Source organism: Taudactylus pleione, unplaced genomic scaffold, assembly GCF_031769625.1.
Source record: "Taudactylus pleione unplaced genomic scaffold, aTauple2 ptg000681l, whole genome shotgun sequence".
In the NCBI taxonomy this organism is placed as follows: Eukaryota; Metazoa; Chordata; class Amphibia; order Anura; family Myobatrachidae; genus Taudactylus; species Taudactylus pleione.
This window is the reverse complement of record NW_028285083.1, coordinates 1,010,692-1,035,680: the sequence shown is the minus strand read 5'-3', so window position 1 is coordinate 1,035,680 and position 24,989 is coordinate 1,010,692. Positions and strand designations below refer to the sequence as shown.

Here is a 24,989-nt window from a genome sequence, read left to right as displayed (position 1 = left end):
TAATATATTTACAGGAAGGGTAAAATTTGAATCATTTACCAGAAAAATTTAATATTTTGGGATTTACCAATTTGAAAATTAAAATACTGTGGGGCCTATTCAGCAACTCTAAAATAACGTTTTTAAGGACATTTTCCTTAAATAACGTTATGTTGGTATTCATGTAGCCACTTAGCACAGGAGATATCACAGATATCTCCTTGCTAAGTTCCCCTGCGTTAATTTCCACACTCTCCATACATTAGTACATTAGTATATTAGTACATTAGTATGGGGATGTGGAAATTGTGGTATTCATCAAATTCTGAAAATTATGAATTTTCGGAATTTGATGCAGTTTCTAATCTGTCATGTGGTCTGCTGGGAAACCACATGACAGACCAGCAGGACGGAGCCGGAGGCCGCTGCGCGGTCAGGTAAGTCGGGGGGGGGGGAAGGTTGGTGAGCGGAGGGGGGTGGGGGGGATCGGGGGGGTACACAAACTTAACGCATCTGATTCTGTAGGCAGTGCTGCGCAGGCGCTGGTTTTACAGATGTAACAGCGCATGCGCAGCACTGTTTCCAGATGCGATAAGGTAGTGTAGGCAGGAAAAGTATCTATTTCCCGAAAACCTGTCATCGCAAAAATGACGGAATAGATACTTATGGAGAGGAGGAATGATGAAATCCACCTATAATTAGCTAGAACTCCATGAGAGTTCTAAAGCTAATTATCTCCAGAGAATTTTTAGGTTTAATGAATAGGCCCCTAATACTCCTATTCTTATGTAAATGAGTAATAATCCAAGACGCAGGCGACACGTTTCATCCATACCTGAAATTTAAGCAAGAAGTTCTCCTGCACAGGCAGCAATCTGTAACACAGCATAAAGTATTATTACTACACAGCATAAAGTATTATTACTACACAGCATAAAGTATTATTACTACACAGCATAAAGTATTATATTACTACTACACAGCATAAAGTATTATTACTACACAGCATAAAGTATTATTACTACACAGCATAAAGTATTATTACTACACAGCATAAAGTATTATTACTACACAGCATAAAGTATTATTACTACACAGCATAAAGTATTATTACTACACAGCATAAAGTATTATTACTACACAGCATACAGTATTATTACTACACAGCATAAAGTATTATATTACTACTACACAGCATAAATTATTATTACTACACAGCATAAAGTATTATTACTACACAGCATAAAGTATTATTACTACACAGCATAAAGTATTATATTACTACTACACAGCATAAAGTATTATTACTACACAGCATAAAGTATTATTACTACACAGCATAAAGTATTATTACTACACAGCATAAAGTATTATTACTACACAGCATAAAGTATTATTACTACACAGCATAAAGTATTATTACTACACAGCATAAAGTATTATTACTACACAGCATACAGTATTATTACTACACAGCATAAAGTATTATATTACTACTACACAGCATAAATTATTATTACTACACAGCATAAAGTATTATTACTACACAGCATAAAGTATTATTACTACACTACACAGCATAAAGTATTATTACTACACAGCATAAAGTATTATTACTACACAGCATAAAGTATTATTACTACACAGCATAAAGTATTATATTACTACTACACAGCATAAAGTATTATATTATTACTACACAGCATACAGTATTATTACTACACAGCATAAAGTATTATTACTACACAGCATAAAGTATTATTACTACACAGCATAAAGTATTATATTACTACTACACAGCATAAAGTATTATATTTCTACCACACAGCATAAAGTATTATATTAATACTACACAGCATAAAGTATTATATTAATACCACACAGCATAAAGTATTATTACTACACAGCATAAAGTATTATATTAATACTACACAGCATAAAGTATTATATTACTACTACACAGCATAAAGTATTATATTAATACCACACAGCATAAAGTATTATTACTACACTGCATAAAGTATTATATTACTACCACACAGCATAAAGTATTATTACTACACAGCATAAAAGTATTATATTAATACTACACAGCATAAAGTATTATTACTACACAGCATACAGTATTATTACTACACAGCATAAAGTATTATTACTACACAGAATAAAGTATTATTACTACACAGCATAAAGTATTATTACTACACAGCATAAAGTATTATATTACTACTACACAGCATAAAGTATTATTACTACACAGCATAAAAGTATTATATTAATACTACACAGCATAAAGTATTATATTTCTACCACACGGCATAAAGTATTATTACTACACAGCATAAAAGTATTATATTACTACTACACAGCATAAAGTATTATATTACTACTACACAGCATAAAGTATTATATTTCTACTACACAGCATAAAGTATTATATTAATACTACACAGCATAAAGTATTATATTACTACCACACAGCATAAAGTATTATTACTACACAGCATAAAAGTATTATATTAATACTACACAGCATAAAGTATTATTACTACACAGCATAAAGTATTATATTAATACTACACAGCATAAAGTATTATATTACTACCACACAGCATAAAGTATAATTACTACACAGCATAAAAGTATTATATTAATACTACACAGCATAAAGTATTATTACTACACAGCATAAAGTATTATATTAATACTACACAGCATAAAGTATTATTACTACACAGCATAAAGTATTATATTAATACTACACAGCATAAAGTATTATATTACTACCACACAGCATAAAGTATTATTACTACACAGCATAAAAGTATTATATTAATACTACACAGCATAAAGTATTATTACTACACAGCATAAAGTATTATATTACTACTACTATACAGCATAAAGTATTATTACTACACAGCATAAAGTATTATATTACTACTACACAGCATAAAGTATAATTACTACACAGCATAAAGTATTACCATACAGCATAACATTATTTCTAAACAGCATAAAGTATTATTACTGTACAGTATAATGCACTATATAACTGTGAAATTGAATATACAGTATTATTAGTCTTATCTACAAAACAGTATTATTACTCTATAGTATAATAAAGTATCATCAATCTATAATATCCAACAAAGTATTATTACAGGGTAATATATAGCAGAAAGCATTATTACTCTCCTAGCGTGACCTGGTAACACGGGGAGAGTATGGTACCGGTATGCAGAGAGGATATAACAAGGGAGTCCCAGCAATACTCTGTGCCACGCGCCATCATGTTCTCTGGGACAGAATAAAGGGGGAGAGGGGTGACAAACCCCAGGCAAGGGGTGGGGGGCTCAGTCAGTAAATAAGGTCACATTGTATATTGGGTAGCCCCCATCTTGTTCGATGAGGAGCTCAGCTGCGCTGCCTCCATCCTCAGCGCAATCAAGTATATAAGCCGGCGGACTCTAGGACTTACCGGGCATCAATGGGAGGCCTGACCTCCAATATGTGCTACTGTGCATGCACGAGGACCAATCACCGACAGACTGATGTGATGAGCTAAGGATGACGGACACGCGGACCAATCACCGACAGGCTGATGTGATGAGCTAAGGATGACGGACACAAGGACCAATCACCGACAGACTGATGTGATGAGCTAAGGATGACGGACACGAGGACCAATCACCGACAGACTGATGTGATGAGCTAAGGATGATGGACACGAGGACCAATCACCGACAGACTGATGTGATGAGCTAAGGGTGACAGACACGCAGACCAATCACCGACAGACTGATGTGATGAGGTAAGGATGACGGACACAAGGACCAATCACCGACAGATTGATGTGATGAGCTAAGGATGATGGACACAAAGACCAACCACCGACAGACTGATGTAATGAGCTAAGGATGACTGACACAAGGACCAATCACCGACAGACTGATGTGATGAGCTAAGGATGACGGACACAAGGACCAATCACCGACAGATTGATGTGATGAGCTAAGGATGATGGACACAAAGACCAACCACCGACAGACTGATGTAATGAGCTAAGGATGACTGACACAAGGACCAATCACCGACAGACTGATGTGATGAGCTAAGGATGATGGACACAAAGACCAATCACCGACAGACTGATGTGATGAGCTAAGGATGATGGACACAAAGACCAATCACCGACAGACTGATGTAATGAGCTAAGGATGACGGACACAAGGACCAATCACCGACAGACTGACGTGATGAGCTAAGGATGACGGACACGAGGACCAATCACCGACAGACTGACGTGATGAGCTAAGGATGACGGACACAAGGACCAATCACCGACAGACTGACGTCAAGAGCTAAGGATGACGGACACAAAGACCAATCACCGATAGACCGATGTGATGAGCTAAGGATGACGGACACAATGACCAATCACCGATAGACCGATGTGATGAGCTAAGGATGACGGACACAAGGACCAATCACCGACAGATTGATGTGATGAGCTAAGGATCACGGACACAAGGACCAATCACCGACAGACCGATGTAATAAGCTAAGGATGATGGACACAAGGACCAATCACCGACAGACTGATGTGATGAGCTAAGGATGACGGACACAAGGACCAATCACCGACAGACTGATGTAATGAGCTAAGGATGACAGACACGAGGACCAATCACCGACAGACTGATGTAATGAGCTAAGGATGATGGACACGAGGACCAATCACCGACAGACTGATGTGATGAGCTAAGGATGACGGACACGAGAACCAATCACCGACAGACTGATGTGATGAGCTAAGGATGACGGACACGAGGACCAATCACCGACAGACTGATGTGATGAGCTAAGGATGACGGACACGAGGACCAATCACCGACAGACTGATGTGATGAGCTAAGGATGACGGACACAAAGACCAATCACTGACAGACTGATGTGATGAGCTAAGGATGACGGACACGAGGACCAATCACCGACAGACTGACGTCACGAGCTAAGGATGACGGACACAAAGACCAATCATCGACAGACTGATGTGATGAGCTAAGGATGACGGACACAAGGACCAATCACCGACAGACTGACGTGATGAGCTAAGGATCACGGACACAAGGACCAATCACCGACAGACTGACGTGATGAGCTAAGGATGACGGACACAAGGACCAATCACCGACAGACTGACGTCACGAGCTAAGGATGACGGACACAAAGACCAATCAACGACAGACTGATGTGATGAGCTAAGGATGACGGACACAAGGACCAATCACCGACAGATTGATGTGATGAGCTAAGGATGACGGACACAAGGACCAATCACCGACAGACTGATGTAATGAGCTAAGGATGATGGACACAAAGACTAATCACCGACAGACTGATGTGATGAGCTAAGGATCACGGACACAAGGACCAATCACCGACAGACCGATGTAATAAGCTAAGGATGACGGACACAAGGACCAATCACCGACAGACTGATGTGATGAGCTAAGGATGACGGACACAAGGACCAATCACCGACAGACTGATGTAATGAGCTAAGGATGATGGACACAAAGACCAATCACCGACAGACTGATGTAATGAGCTAAGGATGACGGACACAAGGACCAATCACCGACAGACTGATGTGATGAGCTAAGGATGACGGACACGAGGACCAATCACCGACAGACTGATGTAATGAGCTAAGGATCACGGACACAAAGACCAACCACCGACAGACTGATGTAATGAGCTAAGGATGACGGACACAAGGACCAATCACCGACAGAATGATGTGATGAGCTAAGGATGACGGACACGAGGACCAATCACCGACAGACTGATGTGATGAGCTAAGGATGACGGACACGAGGACCAATCACCGACAGACTGATGTGATGAGCTAAGGATGATGGACACGAGGACCAATCACCGACAGACTGATGTGATGAACTAAGGGTGACGGACACAAGCAGCGCCTCTTAGCAGTGGGTTTTCAGATAGGCAGGACATGACGGTTTGGGCACAGCTGGAGGCACTGCTTGGGGGTCTTACCCTGTTATCAGTTGTTTCTTTTAGTTTGGCCCTTGCGGTCTTTGGTTTCCATCCGTATACTTTTGGTTTGGCTCGCTTTTGTGACTGGTCTTTCACATCAGTGATCTTGTGGCAGATTTCAGGTGAGTCGTCACGCCTCTGGATGTTTCATTCGGTTGTGCGGGGTGCTGCACTGGTAGTCTGACTGTCTGGGTTGTGGGCTCCTCTGTGTCCCCATGCTGACTGATGCCAGATTTGCCCAGTGATACTGTACTGTCCGGGGTCTTGGTTGAGGGTGCGTGGTTGATGCAGCTGGATTTCTCACGGTCTTTCAGTTCGTTTAGGTCTTCCAGCATAGTATGCCGTCACCCAGGTGTCCCCTTAAAATTCTGGTGTTCACACTCGTACCCCATGGGGGCCACTATGATTGTGGCGTTAGGACGCTGGGGGTCCGCTATTTGTTCACGCTATCCCAGTCACTGTCTGGGTGGCTTTGTTGTGTTCTGCATTTGCATTATTAGAAGTGTATTAACTTGGGAGCGTTCCGTCACTCATCACCATTAGCCCTGAGGGCCGCAAGGGTTATTGCCCTGTACCATGGAGACTGACTGGCTGTTGTACTCCTGGCAGGTTTTTACCTCAGATGAAGTTATCCTGATCCCCCTCCCTCTCTTTCCTCCCTCTCTTTCCTCCTTGTTAGCCGCCTTTGTTTTCCATTATTCTGTTGGGGTACATTGGGATGTGTGACCTTTTTGGTTTGTGGGGCATTTCCTTAGTGTAAGGGGCTTGTCAATGCTGACTGGCTGGTGGTATATGGTGTATTGGTCTGGCAGGTGGTGACCCTATTGCTTGCTTTTGCCCCTGCTAGTGTGGTTGTGGAGACCATGTTGATGTGCCATTGAGAAGAGTGACTGGCCCTGTAGTTGTGGAGACCCTATTACTTGGTATGGCATAGGGCTCTGGCCCTGCGGGTGTGGTCATTGACGCTTGTTTGGGTGGGGGGTTATGTGTTGGGATTTGCACATTCGCGTCTCAGTTTGGTTGCTGCCCATATATTTGGACAGTCAGCGGTCACCCCTCCGAGGAGCATACCCTTTTGTGGTTTTTCCTTGAGGGAGTTTTTTAGGTTTTAGTGTGGGCTTGTATGAGTTATGGTGACGGTCTTGGCTCCCAGTCGGTGCCTTGCGTGGCGGGAAAGAGCGGCAGTCTAGGGGCCAGTGAGATTTGTCTAACAGATTTCTGTACCAGGGTTTCCTAACCAGAGCTGACAGCTGCCGGTCTCTTTCAGTCGCCACCATATATATAGTTCAGTATTGATGGTGTAAGTAAAAAGGCCGATCAGTATTTAACGCCACCGGTGTCCGTCTTTTTATTCTAGATACGTTATGACCGGTTTTAGCTGCCCTGCGATTGATGTATCTGACATTTGCCAATAGGGCATTGGCAGACAAGACTGGAGATGCCGCAGAATCGCTGCGCTGGACATCGTCTGGCAGCGAGAGGGAAACGCTTTCATCCTGGGAGCGCGATGACTTATTGGGCCTGATTCAAAAGGTGGACGCAGAAGCGCAGTCGGCAGCATCAATTGGTAGCCGCCCGTCTGCGACTGTGCAAATACCGCTACATACTGTGTCCCTGGTGTACATCCGTGCGGCCGAATGTGCCAGGACTGAGACGCCCACTTCCAGCGCCCGTGCACGTGAGAATACCGATTGGTGCGTCTGGTGCAGCGTCACACCCGCTACACGCCTGCACTACAAGCCACCTCCTAGTCACCGCCAAGGAACGCCATGAACTTTTCCACAACATCTCTGATACCGTGCGTCTCGAACGCCAAACAGCGCCTTTGTGTGTAACGCATGCGCCGTGCGAGTCTTTAGAAATGTTTATGCCTGCGCAGCTGCAAAAAATAAAAAAATTGCTGAACACCAGTTACATCGGCTTTGCGTACGGATTGTGCGCGCCTCACTGTGTCCACGCCGAAAAGATGAATGTAACAGTAGCAGCAACAGCTCTGATTGGTTGCCTTTAGGTAACCCAGCCCCCGCTATATTTGCCCATAGTAGGGATCGGAGGGGTTCGTCGGCAATATCTGATGTTGGTGAAACTTCTACAGTTACACAACGTTGTAGTCACCGTTGTGTTGTGTGTGTAATGCTCACTTCTAGTTGCACAATGTTGTAGTCACCGCTGTGCTTTGTGTAACACTCACTTCTAGTTACACAATGTTGTAGTCACCGCTGTGCTTTGTGTAACACTCACTTCTAGTTACACAATGTTGTAGTCACCTTTGTGCTGTGTGTAATACTCACTTCTAGTTACACAATGTTGTAGTCATCGTTGTGCTGTGTGTAATGCTCACTTCTAGTTACACAATGTTGTAGTCACTGTTGTGCTGTGTGTAATGCTCACTTCTAGTTACACAATGTTGTAGTCATCGTTGTGCTGTGTGTAATAATCACTTCTAGTTACACAATGTTGTAGTCACAGTTGTGCTGTGTGTAATGCTCACTTCTAGTTACACAATGTTGTAGTCACCGTTGTGCTGTGTGTAATGCTCACTTCTAGTTACACAATGTTGTAGTCACCGTTGTGCTGTGTGTAATGCTCACTTCTAGTTACACAATGTTGTAGTCACCGTTGTGCTGTGTGTAATGCTCACTTCTAGTTACACAATGTTGTAGTCACCGTTGTGCTGTGTGTGTAATACTCACTTCTAGTTACACAATGTTGTAGTCACCGCTGTGCTTTGTGTAACACTCACTTCTAGTTACACAATGTTGGTCACCGTTGTGCTGTGTGTAATGCTCACTTCTAGTTACACAATGTTGTAGTCACCGTTGTGCTGTGTGTGTAATACTCACTTCTAGTTACACAATGTTGTAGTTACCGTTGTGCTGTGTGTAACACTCACTTCTAGTTACACAATGTTGTAGTCACCGTTGTGCTGTGTGTAACACTCACTTCTAGTTACACAATGTTGTAGTCACCGTTGTGCTGTGTGTAATATATTTCTAGTTACACAATGTTGTAGTCACCGTTGTGCTGTGTGTAATGCTCACTTCTAGTTACACAATGTTGTAGTCACCGTTGTGCTGTGTGTAATGCTCACTTCTAGTTACACAATGTTGTAGTCACCGTTGTGCTGTGTGTAACACTCACTTCTAGTTACACAATGTTGTAGTCACCGTTGTGCTGTGTGTGTAATGCTCACTTCTACAGTTACACAATGTTGTAGTCACCGTTGTGCTGTGTGTGTAATACTCACTTCTAGTTACACAATGTTGTAGTCACTGTTGTGCTGTGTGTAATGCTCACTTCTACAGTTACACAACGTTGTAGTCACCGTTGTGCTGTGTGTAACACTCACTTCTAGTTACACAATGTTGTAGTCACCGTTGTGCTGTGTGTAATGCTCACTTCTAGTTACACAATGTTGTAGTCACCGTTGTGCTGTGTGTGTAATACTCACTTCTAGTTACACAATGTTGTAGTCACCGTTGTGTTGTGTGTAATGCTCACTTCTACAGTTACACAACGTTGTAGTCACCGTTGTGCTGTGTGTAACACTCACTTCTAGTTACACAATGTTGTAGTCACCGTTGTGCTGTGTGTAATGCTCACTTCTAGTTACACAATGTTGTAGTCACCGTTGTGCTGTGTGTGTAATACTCACTTCTAGTTACACAATGTTGTAGTCACCGCTGTGCTTTGTGTAACACTCACTTCTAGTTACACAATGTTGTAGTCACCGTTGTGCTGTGTGTAACACTCACTTCTAGTTACACAATGTTGTAGTCACCGTTGTGCTGTGTGTAATATATTTCTAGTTACACAATGTTGTAGTCACCGTTGTGCTGTGTGTAATGCTCACTTCTAGTTACACAATGTTGTAGTCACCGTTGTGCTGTGTGTAACACTCACTTCTAGTTACACAATGTTGTAGTCACTGTTGTGCTGTGTGTAATGCTCACTTCTAGTTACACAATGTTATAGTCACCGTTGTGCTGTGTGTAATACTCACTTCTAGTTACACAATGTTGTAGTCACCGTTGTGCTTTGTGTAATACTCACTTCTAGTTACACAATGTTGTAGTCACCGTTGTGCTGTGTGTAATACTCACTTCTAGTTACACAATGTTATAGTCACCGTTGTGCTGTGTGTAATACTCACTTCTAGTTACACAATGTTGTAGTCACTGTTGTGTTGTGTGTAATACTCACTTCTAGTTACACAATGTTGTAGTCACTGTTGTGCTGTGTGTAATACTCACTTCTAGTTACACAATGTTGTAGTCACCGTTCTGCTGTGTGTAATATATTTGTAGTTACACAATGTTGTAGTCACCGTTGTGCTTTGTGTAATACTCACTTCTAGTTACACAATGTTGTAGTCACCGTTGTGCTTTGTGTAATACTCACTTCTAGTTACACAATGTTGTAGTCACCGTTGTGCTGTGTGTAATACTCACTTCTAGTTACACAATGTTATAGTCACCGTTGTGCTGTGTGTAATACTCACTTCTAGTTACACAATGTTGTAGTCACTGTTGTGTTGTGTGTAATACTCACTTCTAGTTACACAATGTTGTAGTCACTGTTGTGCTGTGTGTAATACTCACTTCTAGTTACACAATGTTGTAGTCACCGTTCTGCTGTGTGTAATATATTTGTAGTTACACAATGTTGTAGTCACCGTTGTGCTTTGTGTAATACTCACTTCTAGTTACACAATGTTGTAGTCACCATTGTGCTGTGCGTGTAATACTCAATTCTAGTTACACAATGTTGTAGTCACCGTTGTGCTGTGTGTGTAATGCTCACTTCTACAGTTACACAATGTTGTAGTCACCGTTGTGCTGTGTGTGTAATACTCACTTCTAGTTACACAATGTTGTAGTCACTGTTGTGCTGTGTGTAATGCTCACTTCTACAGTTACACAACGTTGTAGTCACCGTTGTGCTGTGTGTAACACTCACTTCTAGTTACACAATGTTGTAGTCACCGTTGTGCTGTGTGTGTAATACTCACTTCTAGTTACACAATGTTGTAGTCACCGCTGTGCTTTGTGTAACACTCACTTCTAGTTACACAATGTTGTAGTCACCGTTGTGCTGTGTGTAACACTCACTTCTAGTTACACAATGTTGTAGTCACCGTTGTGCTGTGTGTGTAATACTCACTTCTAGTTACACAATGTTGTAGTCACCGTTGTGCTGTGTGTAATGCTCACTTCTAGTTACACAATGTTGTAGTCACCGTTGTGCTGTGTGTGTAATACTCACTTCTAGTTACACAATGTTGTAGTCACCGTTGTGCTGTGTGTGTAATACTCACTTCTAGTTACACAATGTTGTAGTCACCGTTGTGCTGTGTGTAATGCTCACTTCTAGTTACACAATGTTGTAGTCACCGTTGTGCTGTGTGTGTAACACTCACTTCTAGTTACACAATGTTGTAGTCACCGTTGTGCTTTGTGTAACACTCACTTCTAGTTACACAATGTTGTAGTCACCGTTGTGCTGTGTGTGTAATACTCACTTCTAGTTACACAATGTTGTAGTCACCGTTGTGCTTTGTGTAACACTCACTTCTAGTTACACAATGTTGTAGTCACCGTTGTGCTGTGTGTGTAATACTCACTTCTAGTTACACAATGTTGTAGTCACCGTTGTGCTGTGTGTAATGCTCACTTCTAGTTACACAATGTTGTAGTCACCGTTGTGCTTTGTGTAACACTCACTTCTAGCTTTCTGGTGCGGTTATTTCTCTCCCCTACATATCCCCCATCTTCATATATAGTAGCGCATCCCAATGCCAGTCCTCAAGTACCCCCAAAAGGTCATGTTTTCTGGATTTCTTTAGTCATACACATTTGAATTAATCTATTTTGCTGGATCAGAAATCCTGAAAACATGACCTGCTGGTAAAAGTTGAGGGTGAAGGTTGAGAAGCACTGATGTAAAGTACCACAGTAACCCACAACCCCTCATTACCTTGACATCTCAGAGAGGCAAAGCTTCCCATCACCATTCAGGTCAAACATGCGGAGCTGCAAGAAAAAAAGATGCGAATGTAAGCTCAGTGGACAAGCGGGCAAGCAATAGGCGTAGTATGAATTGCATTGTGATATATCCTGTGTAGAGGGAGAGTTTGCACTCATTGGAAGCCATTGATGAAGCACACCCAAAGCGCTGGACCACGCAATCTGCTCAACGTGATTACCGCTTAGAGCTCATTATATCTACATTAGGAAAGCAGCGAGCAGGAGTAGGTGGGAGTGCAGGGGTCATGGAACACTTGTGTTCCTGTTCTACAGAAACATGACCGCTCTGCATTACTCATCACAGAGACGTGACCGCTCTGCATTACACATCACAGAGACGTGACCGCTCTGCATTACACATCACAGAGACGTGACCGCTCTGCATTACACATCACAGAGACGTGACCGCTCTGCATTACACATCACAGAGACATGACCGCTCTGCATTACACATCACAGAGGCGTGACCGCTCTGCATTACACATCACAGAGACGTGACCGCTCTGCATTACACATCACAGAGACGTGACCGCTCTGCATTACACATCACAGAGACGTGACCGCTCTGCATTACACATCACAGAGACGTGACCGCTCTGCATTACTCATCACAGAGACGTGACCGCTCTGCATTACTCATCACAGAGACGTGACCGCTCTGCATTACTCATCACAGAGACGTGACCGCTCTGCATTACACATCACAGAGACGTGACCGCTCTGCATTACACATCACAGAGACGTGACCGCTCTGCATTACACATCACAGAGACGTGACCGCTCTGCATTACACATCACAGAGACGTGACCGCTCTGCATTACACATCACAGAGGCGTGACCGCTCTGCATTACACATCACAGAGGCGTGACCGCTCTGCATTACACATCACAGAGTCGTGACCGCTCTGCATTATACATCATAGAGGTGTGACCGCTCTGCATTACACATCACAGAGACGTGACCGCTCTGCATTACTCATCACAGAGACGTGACCGCTCTGTGTTATTCATCACAGAGACCTGAACGCAACAACGTGAAACAGCCCATTGCGGACATAACATGGGTAACCGCTTATGGGCTGATTCTGATTTGGACGCACGGACGATGTTTCTTCTGCAAGTCCCGATGGTGTGACTAATGGTTGTGTATAAATTATACAGTCAGACGCACGCTTGTACATCAGGAACGGCATTGCATGAAGCTGTAGACGTGCATATGGCAGAAGACGCTGACACAGCGCCGAGTCTTGTCCTACATTGGGATCCGTCCAGCTAAAAGCTGCATGTGCAGGCACACAATGAGCAATGTACTCGCCTCCTGTGCACCATTGCTGGGCCGGCACACACCTAGTGATGGGGCAGACTCAGGAGACCGGCAGGGGCACTAACAGTATTTATTACAGTAGTTATTTCTTTAATTTAGACTGTGTACAGGGACTTTTCTCTTATTCATATTTTACAAGAGCACCCTGGAAATTTCCTTCACTCATAAATATAACTTCACAATAAAAGCTTATATCTGCCTATGCTCCACAAAAGGGGGCGCACCGTCACTTCCCCCCACGTCCTCCTCCTCTACACTGAGCAAACCGAGGTTACCCCACAACTTTGACCATGCTCCTCCGCAAACCCGCCACAGAACTTCATCATGAACTCCTATTGTACTCACTGTTACACTTACCATAATCTGACTGAACTCACTGTTATACTTACTATAGTCTGACTGTACTCACTGTTACACTTACTGGCTGTACTCAATGTTACACTTACTGGCTGTACTCACTGTTACACTTACTATAGTCTGACTGAACTCAATGTTACACTTACTGGCTGTACTCACTTATACTTACTATAGTCTGACTGTACTCACTGTTACACTTACTGACTGTACTCACTGTTATGGTGCATACACACGGTCAGATTTGCTAAATGAATGATAATGATGAACAATAATGATAACAATGAACGATTTCATCAACGTTTTGAACGATTTTGTGAACGATGAATGATTTCTGACAGTATTAAAATTAATTAAATCTTCCAAATCTTACTGCAAACACAATCGATGTCAGATATCGTTATCTGACATGCGGGAACACGCATTGTTGGTCGATGCATGCACCACATGTAAAAGATCTGAACGATTTTTACAATTGTTATCTTTCACTTCACATATTTAACAAAATCTGACTGTGTATGCAGCATTACACTTACCATAATCTGACTGTACTCACTGTTACACAAACTATAGTCTGACTGTACTCACTGTTATACTTACAATAGTCTGGCTGTACTCACTGTTATACTTACTATAGTCTGGCTGTACTCACTGTTACACTTACTATAGTCTGGCTTTACTCACTGTTACACTTACTATAGTCTGGGTGTACTCTCTGTTACACTTACTATAGTCTGGGTGTACTCTCTGTTACACTTACTATAGTCTGGGTGTACTCTCTGTTACACTTACTATAGTCTGGGTGTACTCACTGTTACACTTACTATAGTCTGGGTGTACTCACTGTTACACTTACTATAGTCTGGCTGTACTCACTGATACACTTACTATAGTCTGACTGTACTCACTGTTACACATACTATAGTCTGACTGTACTCACTGTTACACTTACTGGATGTACTCACTGTTACACTTACTATAGTCTGGGTGTACTCACTGTTACACTTACTATAGTCTGGCTGTACTCACTGTTATACTTACTATAGTCTGGCTGTACTCACTGTTATACTTACTATAGTCTGGCTGTACTCACTGTTACACTTACTATAGTCTGGGTGTACTCACTGTTACACTTACTATAGTCTGGCTGTACTCACTGTTACACTTACTATAGTCTGGCTGTACTCAATGTTACACTTACTATAGTCTGGGTGTATTCACTGTTACACTTACTATAGTCTGGCTGTACTCACTGTTACACTTACTATAGTCTGGGTGTACTCACTGTTACACTTACTATAGTCTGGGTGTACTCACTGTTACACTTACTGGATGTACTCACTGTTACACTTACTATAGTCTGGGTGTACTCACTGTTACACTTACTATAGTCTGGCTGTATTCACTGTTACACTTACTATAGTCTGACTGTACTCACTGTTACACTTACTATAGTCTGGGTGTACTCACTGTTACACTTACTATAGTCTGGCTGTACTCACTGTTACACTTACTATAGTCTGGGTGTATTCACTGTTACACTTACTATAGTCTGTGTGTACTCACTGTTACACTTACTATAGTCTGGGTGTACTCACTGTTACACTTACTATAGTCTGGGTGTACTCACTGTTACACTTACTATAGTCTGGCTGTACTCACTGTTACACTTACTATAGTCTGGGTGTATTCACTGTTACACTTACTATAGTCTGTGTGTACTCACTGTTACACTTACTATAGTCTGGGTGTACTCACTGTTACACTTACTATAGTCTGGGTGTACTCACTGTTACACTTACTATAGTCTGGGTGTACTCACTGTTACACTTACTATAGTCTGGGTGTACTCACTGTTACACTTACTGGATGTACTCACTGTTACACTTACTATAGTCTGGGTGTACTCACTGTTACACTTACTATAGTCTGGCTGTATTCACTGTTACACTTACTATAGTCTGACTGTACTCACTGTTACACTTACTATAGTCTGGGTGTACTCACTGTTACACTTACTATAGTCTGGCTGTACTCACTGTTACACTTACTATAGTCTGGGTGTATTCACTGTTACACTTACTATAGTCTGTGTGTACTCACTGTTACACTTACTATAGTCTGGGTGTACTCACTGTTACACTTACTATAGTCTGAGTGTACTCTCTGTTACACTTACTATAGTCTGGCTGTACTCACTGTTATACTTACTATAGTCTGGCTGTACTCACTGTTACACTTACTATAGTCTGGCTGTACTCACTGTTACACTTACTATAGTCTGGCTGTACTCACTGTTACACTTACTGGCTGTACTCACTGTTATACTTACTATAGTCTGGGTGTACTCACTGATACACTTACTGGCTGTACTCACTGTTATACTTACTATAGTCTGGGTGTATTCACCGAGTTTCTTTTCATCAAATGGTCGATTTGCTTTTTTGAGAAGATCTGACAGGAATCCCTGGAAAGTAAAGTAGATAAATGACAGGTGACCGATACTTATTGTCTTTGATGTCTACATTCCATAATAACACATTAATCAGCAGACAGATGTACATTTAGGTTTTCCTGTATAAAGTTGGGTACACACCATACGCCGGTGTGACCCAGTGATGTGGCAACTGAAGTAACGATACATTGCGCCGTACACGCTGCATATTTCGGCGTATGACGGTGCGATGTATTGTACATACTGCATGTAACTACACAGCGTCATTAATTGCATTGTCCCATCTGCTTTGCAGCACAGTAGATGGGACGATTCAATGAGCAGCGGCCGTGAACGATGGATCAGGCGTACAGACTATACGATGTGTACATACATCTTTCCGATCCACATTGGGCGATATATCGGATGTTAGAGGGTTGTTATATCAGCTGAATATGTGATTGGCACTAATCTGCCCTCTATTGTCAGTAGTGATCTGAGGACAGGAAAGATTGTAATTATCCGAACCCCCATGTGTTCTCCTTATTGTCTTCAAAAAGAGGGTTCAGATGTATTAAATCACGAACATTAATGATTAAAAACAGTTTAACATGTCAATTATTGCTAAAATGAATTTGAACAGTTGTAGCCAGGTCTGCTGTATGGGGGCACTGTAGTGCTTGTACTCTGCTGTATGGGGGCTGCTGTAGTGCTTGTACTTTATACTGTGCTGTATGGGGGCTGCTGTAGTGCTTGTACTTTGTACTGTGCTGTATGGGGGCTGCTGTAGTGCTTGTACTCTGCTGTATGGGGGCTGCTGTAGCGCTTGTACATTATACTGTGCTGTATGGGGGCTGCTGTAGTGCTTGTACTTTATACTGTGCTGTATGGGGGCTGCTGTAGTGCTTGTACTGTGCTGTATGGGGGCGCTGTAGTGCTTGTACTCTGCTGTATGGGGGCTGCTGTAGTGCTTGTACTTTATACTGTGCTGTATGGGGGCTGCTGTAGTGCTTGTACTTTGTACTGTGCTGTATGGGGGCTGCTGTAGTGCTTGTACTTTATACTGTGCTGTATGGGGGCTGCTGTAGTGCTTGTACTCTGCTGTATGGGGGCTGCTGTAGCGCTTGTACATTATACTGTGCTGTATGGGGGCTGCTGTAGTGCTTGTACTTTATACTGTGCTGTATGGGGGCTGCTGTAGTGCTTGTACTGTGCTGTATGGGGGCTGCTGTAGTGCTTGTACTTTATACTGTGCTGTATGGGGGCTGCTGTAGTGCTTGTACTTTATACTGTGCTGTATGGGGGCTGCTGTAGTGCTTGTACTTTATACTGTGCTGTATGGGGGCTGCTGTAGTGCTTGTACTTTATACTGTGCTGTATGGGGGCTGCTGTAGTGCTTGTACTTTATACTGTGCTGTATGGGGGCTGCTGTAGTGCTTGTACTGTGCTGTATGGGGGCTGCTGTAGTGCTTGTACTTTGTACTGTGCTGTATGGGGGCTGGTGTAGCGCTTGTACATTATACTGTGCTGTATGGGGGCTGCTGTAGTGCTTGTACTCTGCTGTATGGGGGCGCTGTAGTGCTTGTACTTTGTACTGTGCTGTATGGGGGCTGCTGTAGTGCTTGTACTGTGCTGTATGGGGGCTGCTGTAGCGCTTGTACTTCATACTGTGCTGTATGGGGGCTGCTGTAGTGCTTGTACATTATACTGTGCTGTATGGGGGCTGCTGTAGTGCTTGTACTGTGCTGTATGGGGGCTGCTGTAGCGCTTGTACTTCATACTGTGCTGTATGGGGGCTGCTGTAGTGCTTGTACATTATACTCTGCTGTATGGGGGCTGCTGTAGCGCTTGTACATTATACTGTGCTGTATGGGGGCTGCTGTAGTGCTTGTACTTTATACTGTGCTGTATTGGGCCTGCTGTAGTGCTTGTACTTTATACTGTGCTGTATGGGGGCTGCTGTAGTGCTTGTACTTTATACTGTGCTGTATGGGGGCTGCTGTAGTGCTTGTACTTTATGCTGTGCTGTATGGGGGCTGCTGTAGTGCTTGTACTTTGTACTGTGCTGTATGGGGGCTGGTGTAGCGCTTGTACATTATACTGTGCTGTATGGGGGCTGCTGTAGTGCTTGTACTCTGCTGTATGGGGGCGCTGTAGTGCTTGTACTTTGTACTGTGCTGTATGGGGGCTGCTGTAGTGCTTGTACTGTGCTGTATGGGGGCTGCTGTAGCGCTTGTACTTAATACTGTGCTGTATGGGGGCTGCTGTAGTGCTTGTACATTATACTGTGCTGTATGGGGGCTGCTGTAGTGCTTGTACTGTGCTGTATGGGGGCTGCTGTAGCGCTTGTACTTCATACTGTGCTGTATGGGGGCTGCTGTAGTGCTTGTACATTATACTCTGCTGTATGGGGGCTGCTGTAGCGCTTGTACATTATACTGTGCTGTATGGGGGCTGCTGTAGTGCTTGTACTTTATACTGTGCTGTATGGGGGCTGCTGTAGTGCTTGTACTTTATACTGTGCTGTATGGGGGCTGCTGTAGTGCTTGTACTTTATACTGTGCTGTATGGGGGCTGCTGTAGTGCTTGTACTTTATGCTGTGCTGTATGGGGGCTGCTGTAGTGCTTGTACTTTATACTGTGCTGTATGGGGGCTGCTGTAGTGCTTGTACTTTATACTGTGCTGTATGGGGGCTGCTGTAGTGCTTGTACTTTATACTGTGCTGTATGGGGGCTGCTGTAGTGCTTGTACTTTATACTGTGCTGTATGGGGGCTGCTGTAGTGCTTGTACTGTGCTGTATGGGGGCTGCTGTAGTGCTTGTACTTTGTACTGTGCTGTATGGGGGCTGGTGTAGCGCTTGTACATTATACTGTGCTGTATGGGGGCTGCTGTAGTGCTTGTACTCTGCTGTATGGGGGCGCTGTAGTGCTTGTACTTTGTACTGTGCTGTATGGGGGCTGCTGTAGTGCTTGTACTGTGCTGTATGGGGGCTGCTGTAGCGCTTGTACTTCATACTGTGCTGTATGGGGGCTGCTGTAGTGCTTGTACTTTATACTGTGCTGTATGGGGGCTGCTGTAGTGCTTGTACTTTATACTGTGCTGTATGGGGGCTGCTGTAGTGCTTGTACTGTGCTGTATGGGGGCTGCTGTAGTGCTTGTACTTTATACTGTGCTGTATGGGGGCTGCTGTAGTGCTTGTACTTTATACTGTGCTGTATGGGGGCTGCTGTAGTGCTTGTACTCTGCGGTATGGGGTCTGCTGTAGTGCTTGTACTTTATACTGTGCTGTATGGGGGCTGCTGTAGTGCTTGTACTGTGCTGTATGGGGGCTGCTGTAGTGCTTGTACTGTGCTGTATGGGGGCTGCTGTAGCGCTTGTACTTTATACTGTGCTGTATGGGGGCTGCTGTAGTGCTTGTACTTTATACTGTGCTGTATGGGGGCTGCTGTAGTGCTTGTACTTTGTACTGTGCTGTATGGGGGCTGCTGTAGTGCTGTATGGGGGCTGCTGTAGTGCTTGTACTCTGCTGTATGGGGGCGCTGTAGTGCTTGTACTGTGCTGTATGGGGGCGCTGTAGTGCTTGTACTTTTTACTGTACTGTATGGGGGCTGCTGTAGTGCTTGTACTTTGTACTGTGCTGTATGGGGGCTGCTGTAGTGCTGTATGGGGGCTGCTGTAGTGCTTGTAGTTTGTACTGTGCTGTATGGGGGCTGCTGTAGTGCTTGTACTTTATACTGTGCTGTATGGGGGCTGCTGTAGTGTTTGTACTCTGCTGTATGGGGGCTGCTGTAGTGCTTTTACTTTGTACTGTGCTGTATGGGGGCTGCTGTAGTGCTTGTACTTTATACTGTGCTGTATGGGGGCTGCTGTAGTGCTTGTACTCTGCTGTATGGGGGCGCTGTAGTGCTTGTACTTTGTACTCTGCTGTATGGGGGCTGCTGTAGTGCTTGTACTTTGTACTGTGCTGTATGGGGGCTGCTGTAGTGCTTGTACTCTGCTGTATGGGGGCTGCTGTAGTGCTTTTACTTTGTACTGTGCTGTATGGGGGCTGCTGTAGTGCTTGTACTTCATACTGTTCTGTATGGGGGCTGCTGTAGTGCTTGTACTCTGCTGTATGGGGGCGCTGTAGTGCTTGTACTTTGTACTGTGCTGTATGGGGGCACTGTAGTGCTTGTACTTTATACTGTGCTGTATGGGGGCTGCTGTAGTGCTTGTACTTTATACTGTGCTGTATGGGGGCTGCTGTAGTGCTTGTACTTTATACTCTGCTGTATGGGGGCTGCTGTAGTGCTTGTACTTTGTACTGTGCTGTATGGGGGCGCTGTAGTGCTTGTACTTTATACTGTGCTGTATGGGGGCTGCTGTAGTGCTTGTACTTTATACTCTGCTGTATGGGGGCTGCTGTAGTGCTTGTACTTTGTACTGTGCTGTATGGGGGCTGCTGTAGCGCTTGTACTTCATACTGTGCTGTATGGGGGCTGCTGTAGCGCTTGTACTTTATACTGTGCTGTATGGGGGCTGCTGTAGTGCTTGTACTTTATACTGTGCTGTATGGGGGCTGCTGTAGTGCTTGTACTTTATACTCTGATGTATGGGGGCTGCTGTAGTGCTTGTACTTTGTACTGTGCTGTATGGGGGCTGCTGTAGTGCTTGTACTTCATACTGTGCTGTATCGGGGCTGCTGTAGCGCTTGTACTTCATACTGTGCTGTATGGGGGCTGCTGTAGTGCTTGTACTTTATACTGTGCTGTATGGGGGCTGCTGTAGTGCTTGTACTTTATACTGTGCTGTATGGGGGCTGCTGTAGTGCTTGTACATTATACTGTGCTGTATGGGGGCTGCTGTAGCGCTTGTACTTCATACTGTGCTGTATGGGGGCTGCTGTAGTGCTTGTACTGTGCTGTATGGGGGCTGCTGTAGCGCTTGTACTTCATACTGTGCTGTATGGGGGCTGCTGTAGTGCTTGTACTGTGCTGTATGGGGGCTGGTGTAGTGCTTGTACATTATACTGTGCTGTATGGGGGCTGCTGTAGTGCTTGTACTTTATACCGTGCTGTATGGGGGCTGCTGTAGTGCTTGTACTTTATACTGTGCTGTATGGGGGCTGCTGTAGTGCTTGTACTTTGTACTGTGCTGTATGGGGGCTGCTGTAGTGCTTGTACTCTGCTGTATGGGGGCGCTGTAGTGCTTGTACTTTGTACTCTGCTGTATGGGGGCGCTGTAGTGCTTGTACTTTGTACTGTGCTGTATGGGGGCTGCTGTAGTGCTTGTACTCTGCTGTATGGGGGCGCTGTAGTGCTTGTACTTTGTACTGTGCTGTATGGGGGCGCTGTAGTGCTTGTACTTTGTACTGTGCTGTATGGGGGCTGCTGTAGTGCTTGTACTCTGCTGTATGGGGGCGCTGTAGTGCTTGTACTTTGTTCTGTGCTGTATGGGGGCGCTGTAGTGCTTGTACTTTGTACTGTGCTGTATGGGGGCGCTGTAGTGCTTGTACTTTGTACTGTGCTGTATGGGGGCTGCTGTTGTGCTTGTACTCTGCTGTATGGGGGCTGCTGTAGTGTTTGTACTTTATACTCTGCTGTATGGGGGCGCTGTAGTGCTTGTACTTTGTACTGTGCTGTATGGGGGCTGCTGTAGTGCTTGTACTCTGCTGTATGGGGGCTGCTGTAGTGCTTGTACTTTATACTCTGCTGTATGGGGGCTGCTGTAGTGCTTGTACTTTGTACTGTGCTGTATGGGGGCTGCTGTAGTGCTTGTACTTCATACTGTGCTGTATGGGGGCTGCTGTAGTGCTTGTACTTCATACTGTGCTGTATGGGGGCTGCTGTAGCGCTTGTACTTCATACTGTGCTGTATGGGGCTGCTGTAGTGCTTGTACTTTATACTGTGCTGTATGGGGGCTGCTGTAGTGCTTGTACTTTATACTGTGCTGTATGGGGGCTGCTGTAGTGCTTGTACATTATACTGTGCTGTATGGGGGCTGCTGTAGCGCTTGTACTTCATACTGTGCTGTATGGGGGCTGCTGTAGTGCTTGTACTGTGCTGTATGGGGGCTGCTGTAGCGCTTGTACTTCATACTGTGCTGTATGGGGGCTGCTGTAGTGCTTGTACTGTGCTGTATGGGGGCTGGTGTAGTGCTTGTACATTATACTGTGCTGTATGGGGGCTGCTGTAGTGCTTGTACTTTATACTGTGCTGTATGGGGGCTGCTGTAGTGCTTGTACTTTGTACTGTGCTGTATGGGGGCTGCTGTAGTGCTTGTACTCTGCTGTATGGGGGCGCTGTAGTGCTTGTACTTTGTACTCTGCTGTATGGGGGCGCTGTAGTGCTTGTACTTTGTACTGTGCTGTATGGGGGCTGCTGTAGTGCTTGTACTCTGCTGTATGGGGGCGCTGTAGTGCTTGTACTTTGTACTGTGCTGTATGGGGGCGCTGTAGTGCTTGTACTTTGTACTGTGCTGTATGGGGGCTGCTGTAGTGCTTGTACTCTGCTGTATGGGGGCGCTGTAGTGCTTGTACTTTGTACTGTGCTGTATGGGGGCGCTGTAGTGCTTGTACTTTGTACTGTGCTGTATGGGTCGCTGTAGTGCTTGTACTTTGTACTGTGCTGTATGGGGGCTGCTGTAGTGCTTGTACTCTGCTGTATGGGGGCTGCTGTAGTGCTTGTACTTCATGCTGTGCTGTATGGGGGCTGCTGTAGCGCTTGTACTTCATACTGTGCTGTATGGGGGCTGCTGTAGTGCTTGTACATTATACTGTGCTGTATGGGGGCTGCTGTAGCGCTTGTACTTCATACTGTGCTGTATGGGGGCTGCTGTAGTGCTTGTACTGTGCTGTATGGGGGCTGCTGTAGTGCTTGTACTGTGCTGTATGGGGGCTGCTGTAGTGCTTGTACTGTGCTGTATGGGGGCTGCTGTAGTGCTTGTACTTCATACTGTGCTGTATGGGGGCTGCTATAGTGCTTGTACTGTGCTGTATGGGGGCTGCTGTAGCGCTTGTACTTCATACTGTGCTGTATGGGGGCTGCTGTAGTGCTTGTACTCTGCTGTATGGGGGCTGCTGTAGTGCTTGTAATGTGCTGTATGGGGGCTGCTGTAGTGCTTGTACTGTGCTGTATGGGGGTTGCTGTAGTGCTTGTACTTTGTACTGTGCTGTATGGGGGCTGGTGTAGTGCTTGTACTCTGCGGTATGGGGGCTGCTGTAGTGCTTGTACTTTGTACTGTGCTGTATGTGGGCTGCTGTAGTGCTTGTACTTTATAGTGTGCTGTATGGGGGCTGCTGTAGTGCTTGTACTCTGCTGTATGGGGGCTGCTGTAGTGCTTGTACTCTGCTGTATGGGGGCTGCTGCAGTGCTTGTACTGTGCTGTATGGGGGCTGCTGTAGTGCTTGTACTGTGCTGTATGGGGGTTGCTGTAGTGCTTGTACTTTATACTCTGCTGTATGGGGGCTGCTGTAGTGCTTGTACTTTGTACTGTGCTGTATGGGGGCTGCTGTAGTGCTTGTACTTTATACTGTGCTGTATGGGGGCTGCTGCAGTGCTTGTACTCTGCTGTATGGGGGTTGCTGTAGTGCTTGTACTGTGCTGTATGGGGGTTGCTGTAGTGCTTGTACTTTATACTGTGCTGTATGGGGGCTGCTGTAGTGCTTGTACTTTATACTGTGCTGTATGGGGGCTGCTGTAGTGCTTGTACATTATACTGTGCTGTATGGGGGCTGCTGTAGCGCTTGTACTTCATACTGTGCTGTATGGGGGCTGCTGTAGTGCTTGTACTGTGCTGTATGGGGGCTGCTGTAGCGCTTGTACTTCATACTGTGCTGTATGGGGGCTGCTGTAGTGCTTGTACTGTGCTGTATGGGGGCTGGTGTAGTGCTTGTACTTTGTACTGTGCTGTATGGGGGCTGCTGTAGTGCTTGTACTTTATACTGTGCTGTATGGGGGCTGCTGTAGTGCTTGTACTTCATACTGTTCTGTATGGGGGCTGCTGTAGTGCTTGTACTTTGTACTGTGCTGTATGGGGGCTGCTGTAGTGCTTGTACTTTATACTGTGCTGTATGGGGGCTGCTGTAGTGCTTGTACATTATACTGTGCTGTATGGGGGCTGCTGTAGTGCTTGTACTCTGCTGTATGGGGGCTGCTGTAGTGCTTGTACTCTGCTGTATGGGGGCTGCTGTAGTGCTTGTACTTTGTACTGTGCTGTATGGGGGCTGCTGTAGTGCTTGTACATTATACTGTGCTGTATGGGGGCTGCTGTAGTGCTTGTACATTATACTGTGCTGTATGGGGGCTGCTGCAGTGTTTGTACTTTATACTGTGCTGTATGGGGGCTGCTGCAGTGCTTGTACTGTGCTGTATGGGGGTTGCTGTAGTGCTTGTACTTTATACTCTGCTGTATGGGGGCTGCTGTAGTGCTTGTACTTTATACTGTGCTGTATGGGGGCTGCTGTAGTGCTTGTACTGTGCTGTATGGGGGCTGCTGTAGTGCTTGTACTTTATACTGTACTGTATGGGGGCTGGTGTAGTGCTTGTACTTTATACTCTGCTGTATGGGGGCTGCTGTAGTGCTTGTACTATGCTATATGGGGGCTGCTGTAGTGCTTGTACTTTATACTGTGTTGTATGGGGTTTGCTACAGTGCTTGTATGTACTCTGCTGTATGGGGGCGCTGTAGTGCTTGTACTGTGCTGTATGGGGGTTGCTGTAGTGCTTGTACTTTATACTCTGCTGTATGGGGGCTGCTGTAGTGCTTGTACTTTATACTGTGCTGTATGGGGGCTGCTGCAGTGCTTGTACTTTATACTGTGCT

At 44.8% G+C, this 24,989-nt stretch overlaps 1 protein-coding gene across 1 annotated transcript in view; it reads right to left on the bottom strand.

The window, feature by feature from the left end:
• The window catches only part of CALB2 (calbindin 2), a 314,068-nt gene that overhangs the window by 56,130 nt on the left and 232,949 nt on the right, over nucleotides 1-24,989 (bottom strand). The window contains exons 6-8 of the mRNA XM_088455944.1: nucleotides 16,140-16,217; nucleotides 12,022-12,077; nucleotides 815-854 (exon numbers count right to left, since the gene is read on the bottom strand). Of these exons, the coding sequence (XP_088312070.1) occupies nucleotides 815-854; nucleotides 12,022-12,077; nucleotides 16,140-16,217 (174 nt within the window). The remainder of the gene's footprint in view (nucleotides 1-814; nucleotides 855-12,021; nucleotides 12,078-16,139; nucleotides 16,218-24,989) is intronic.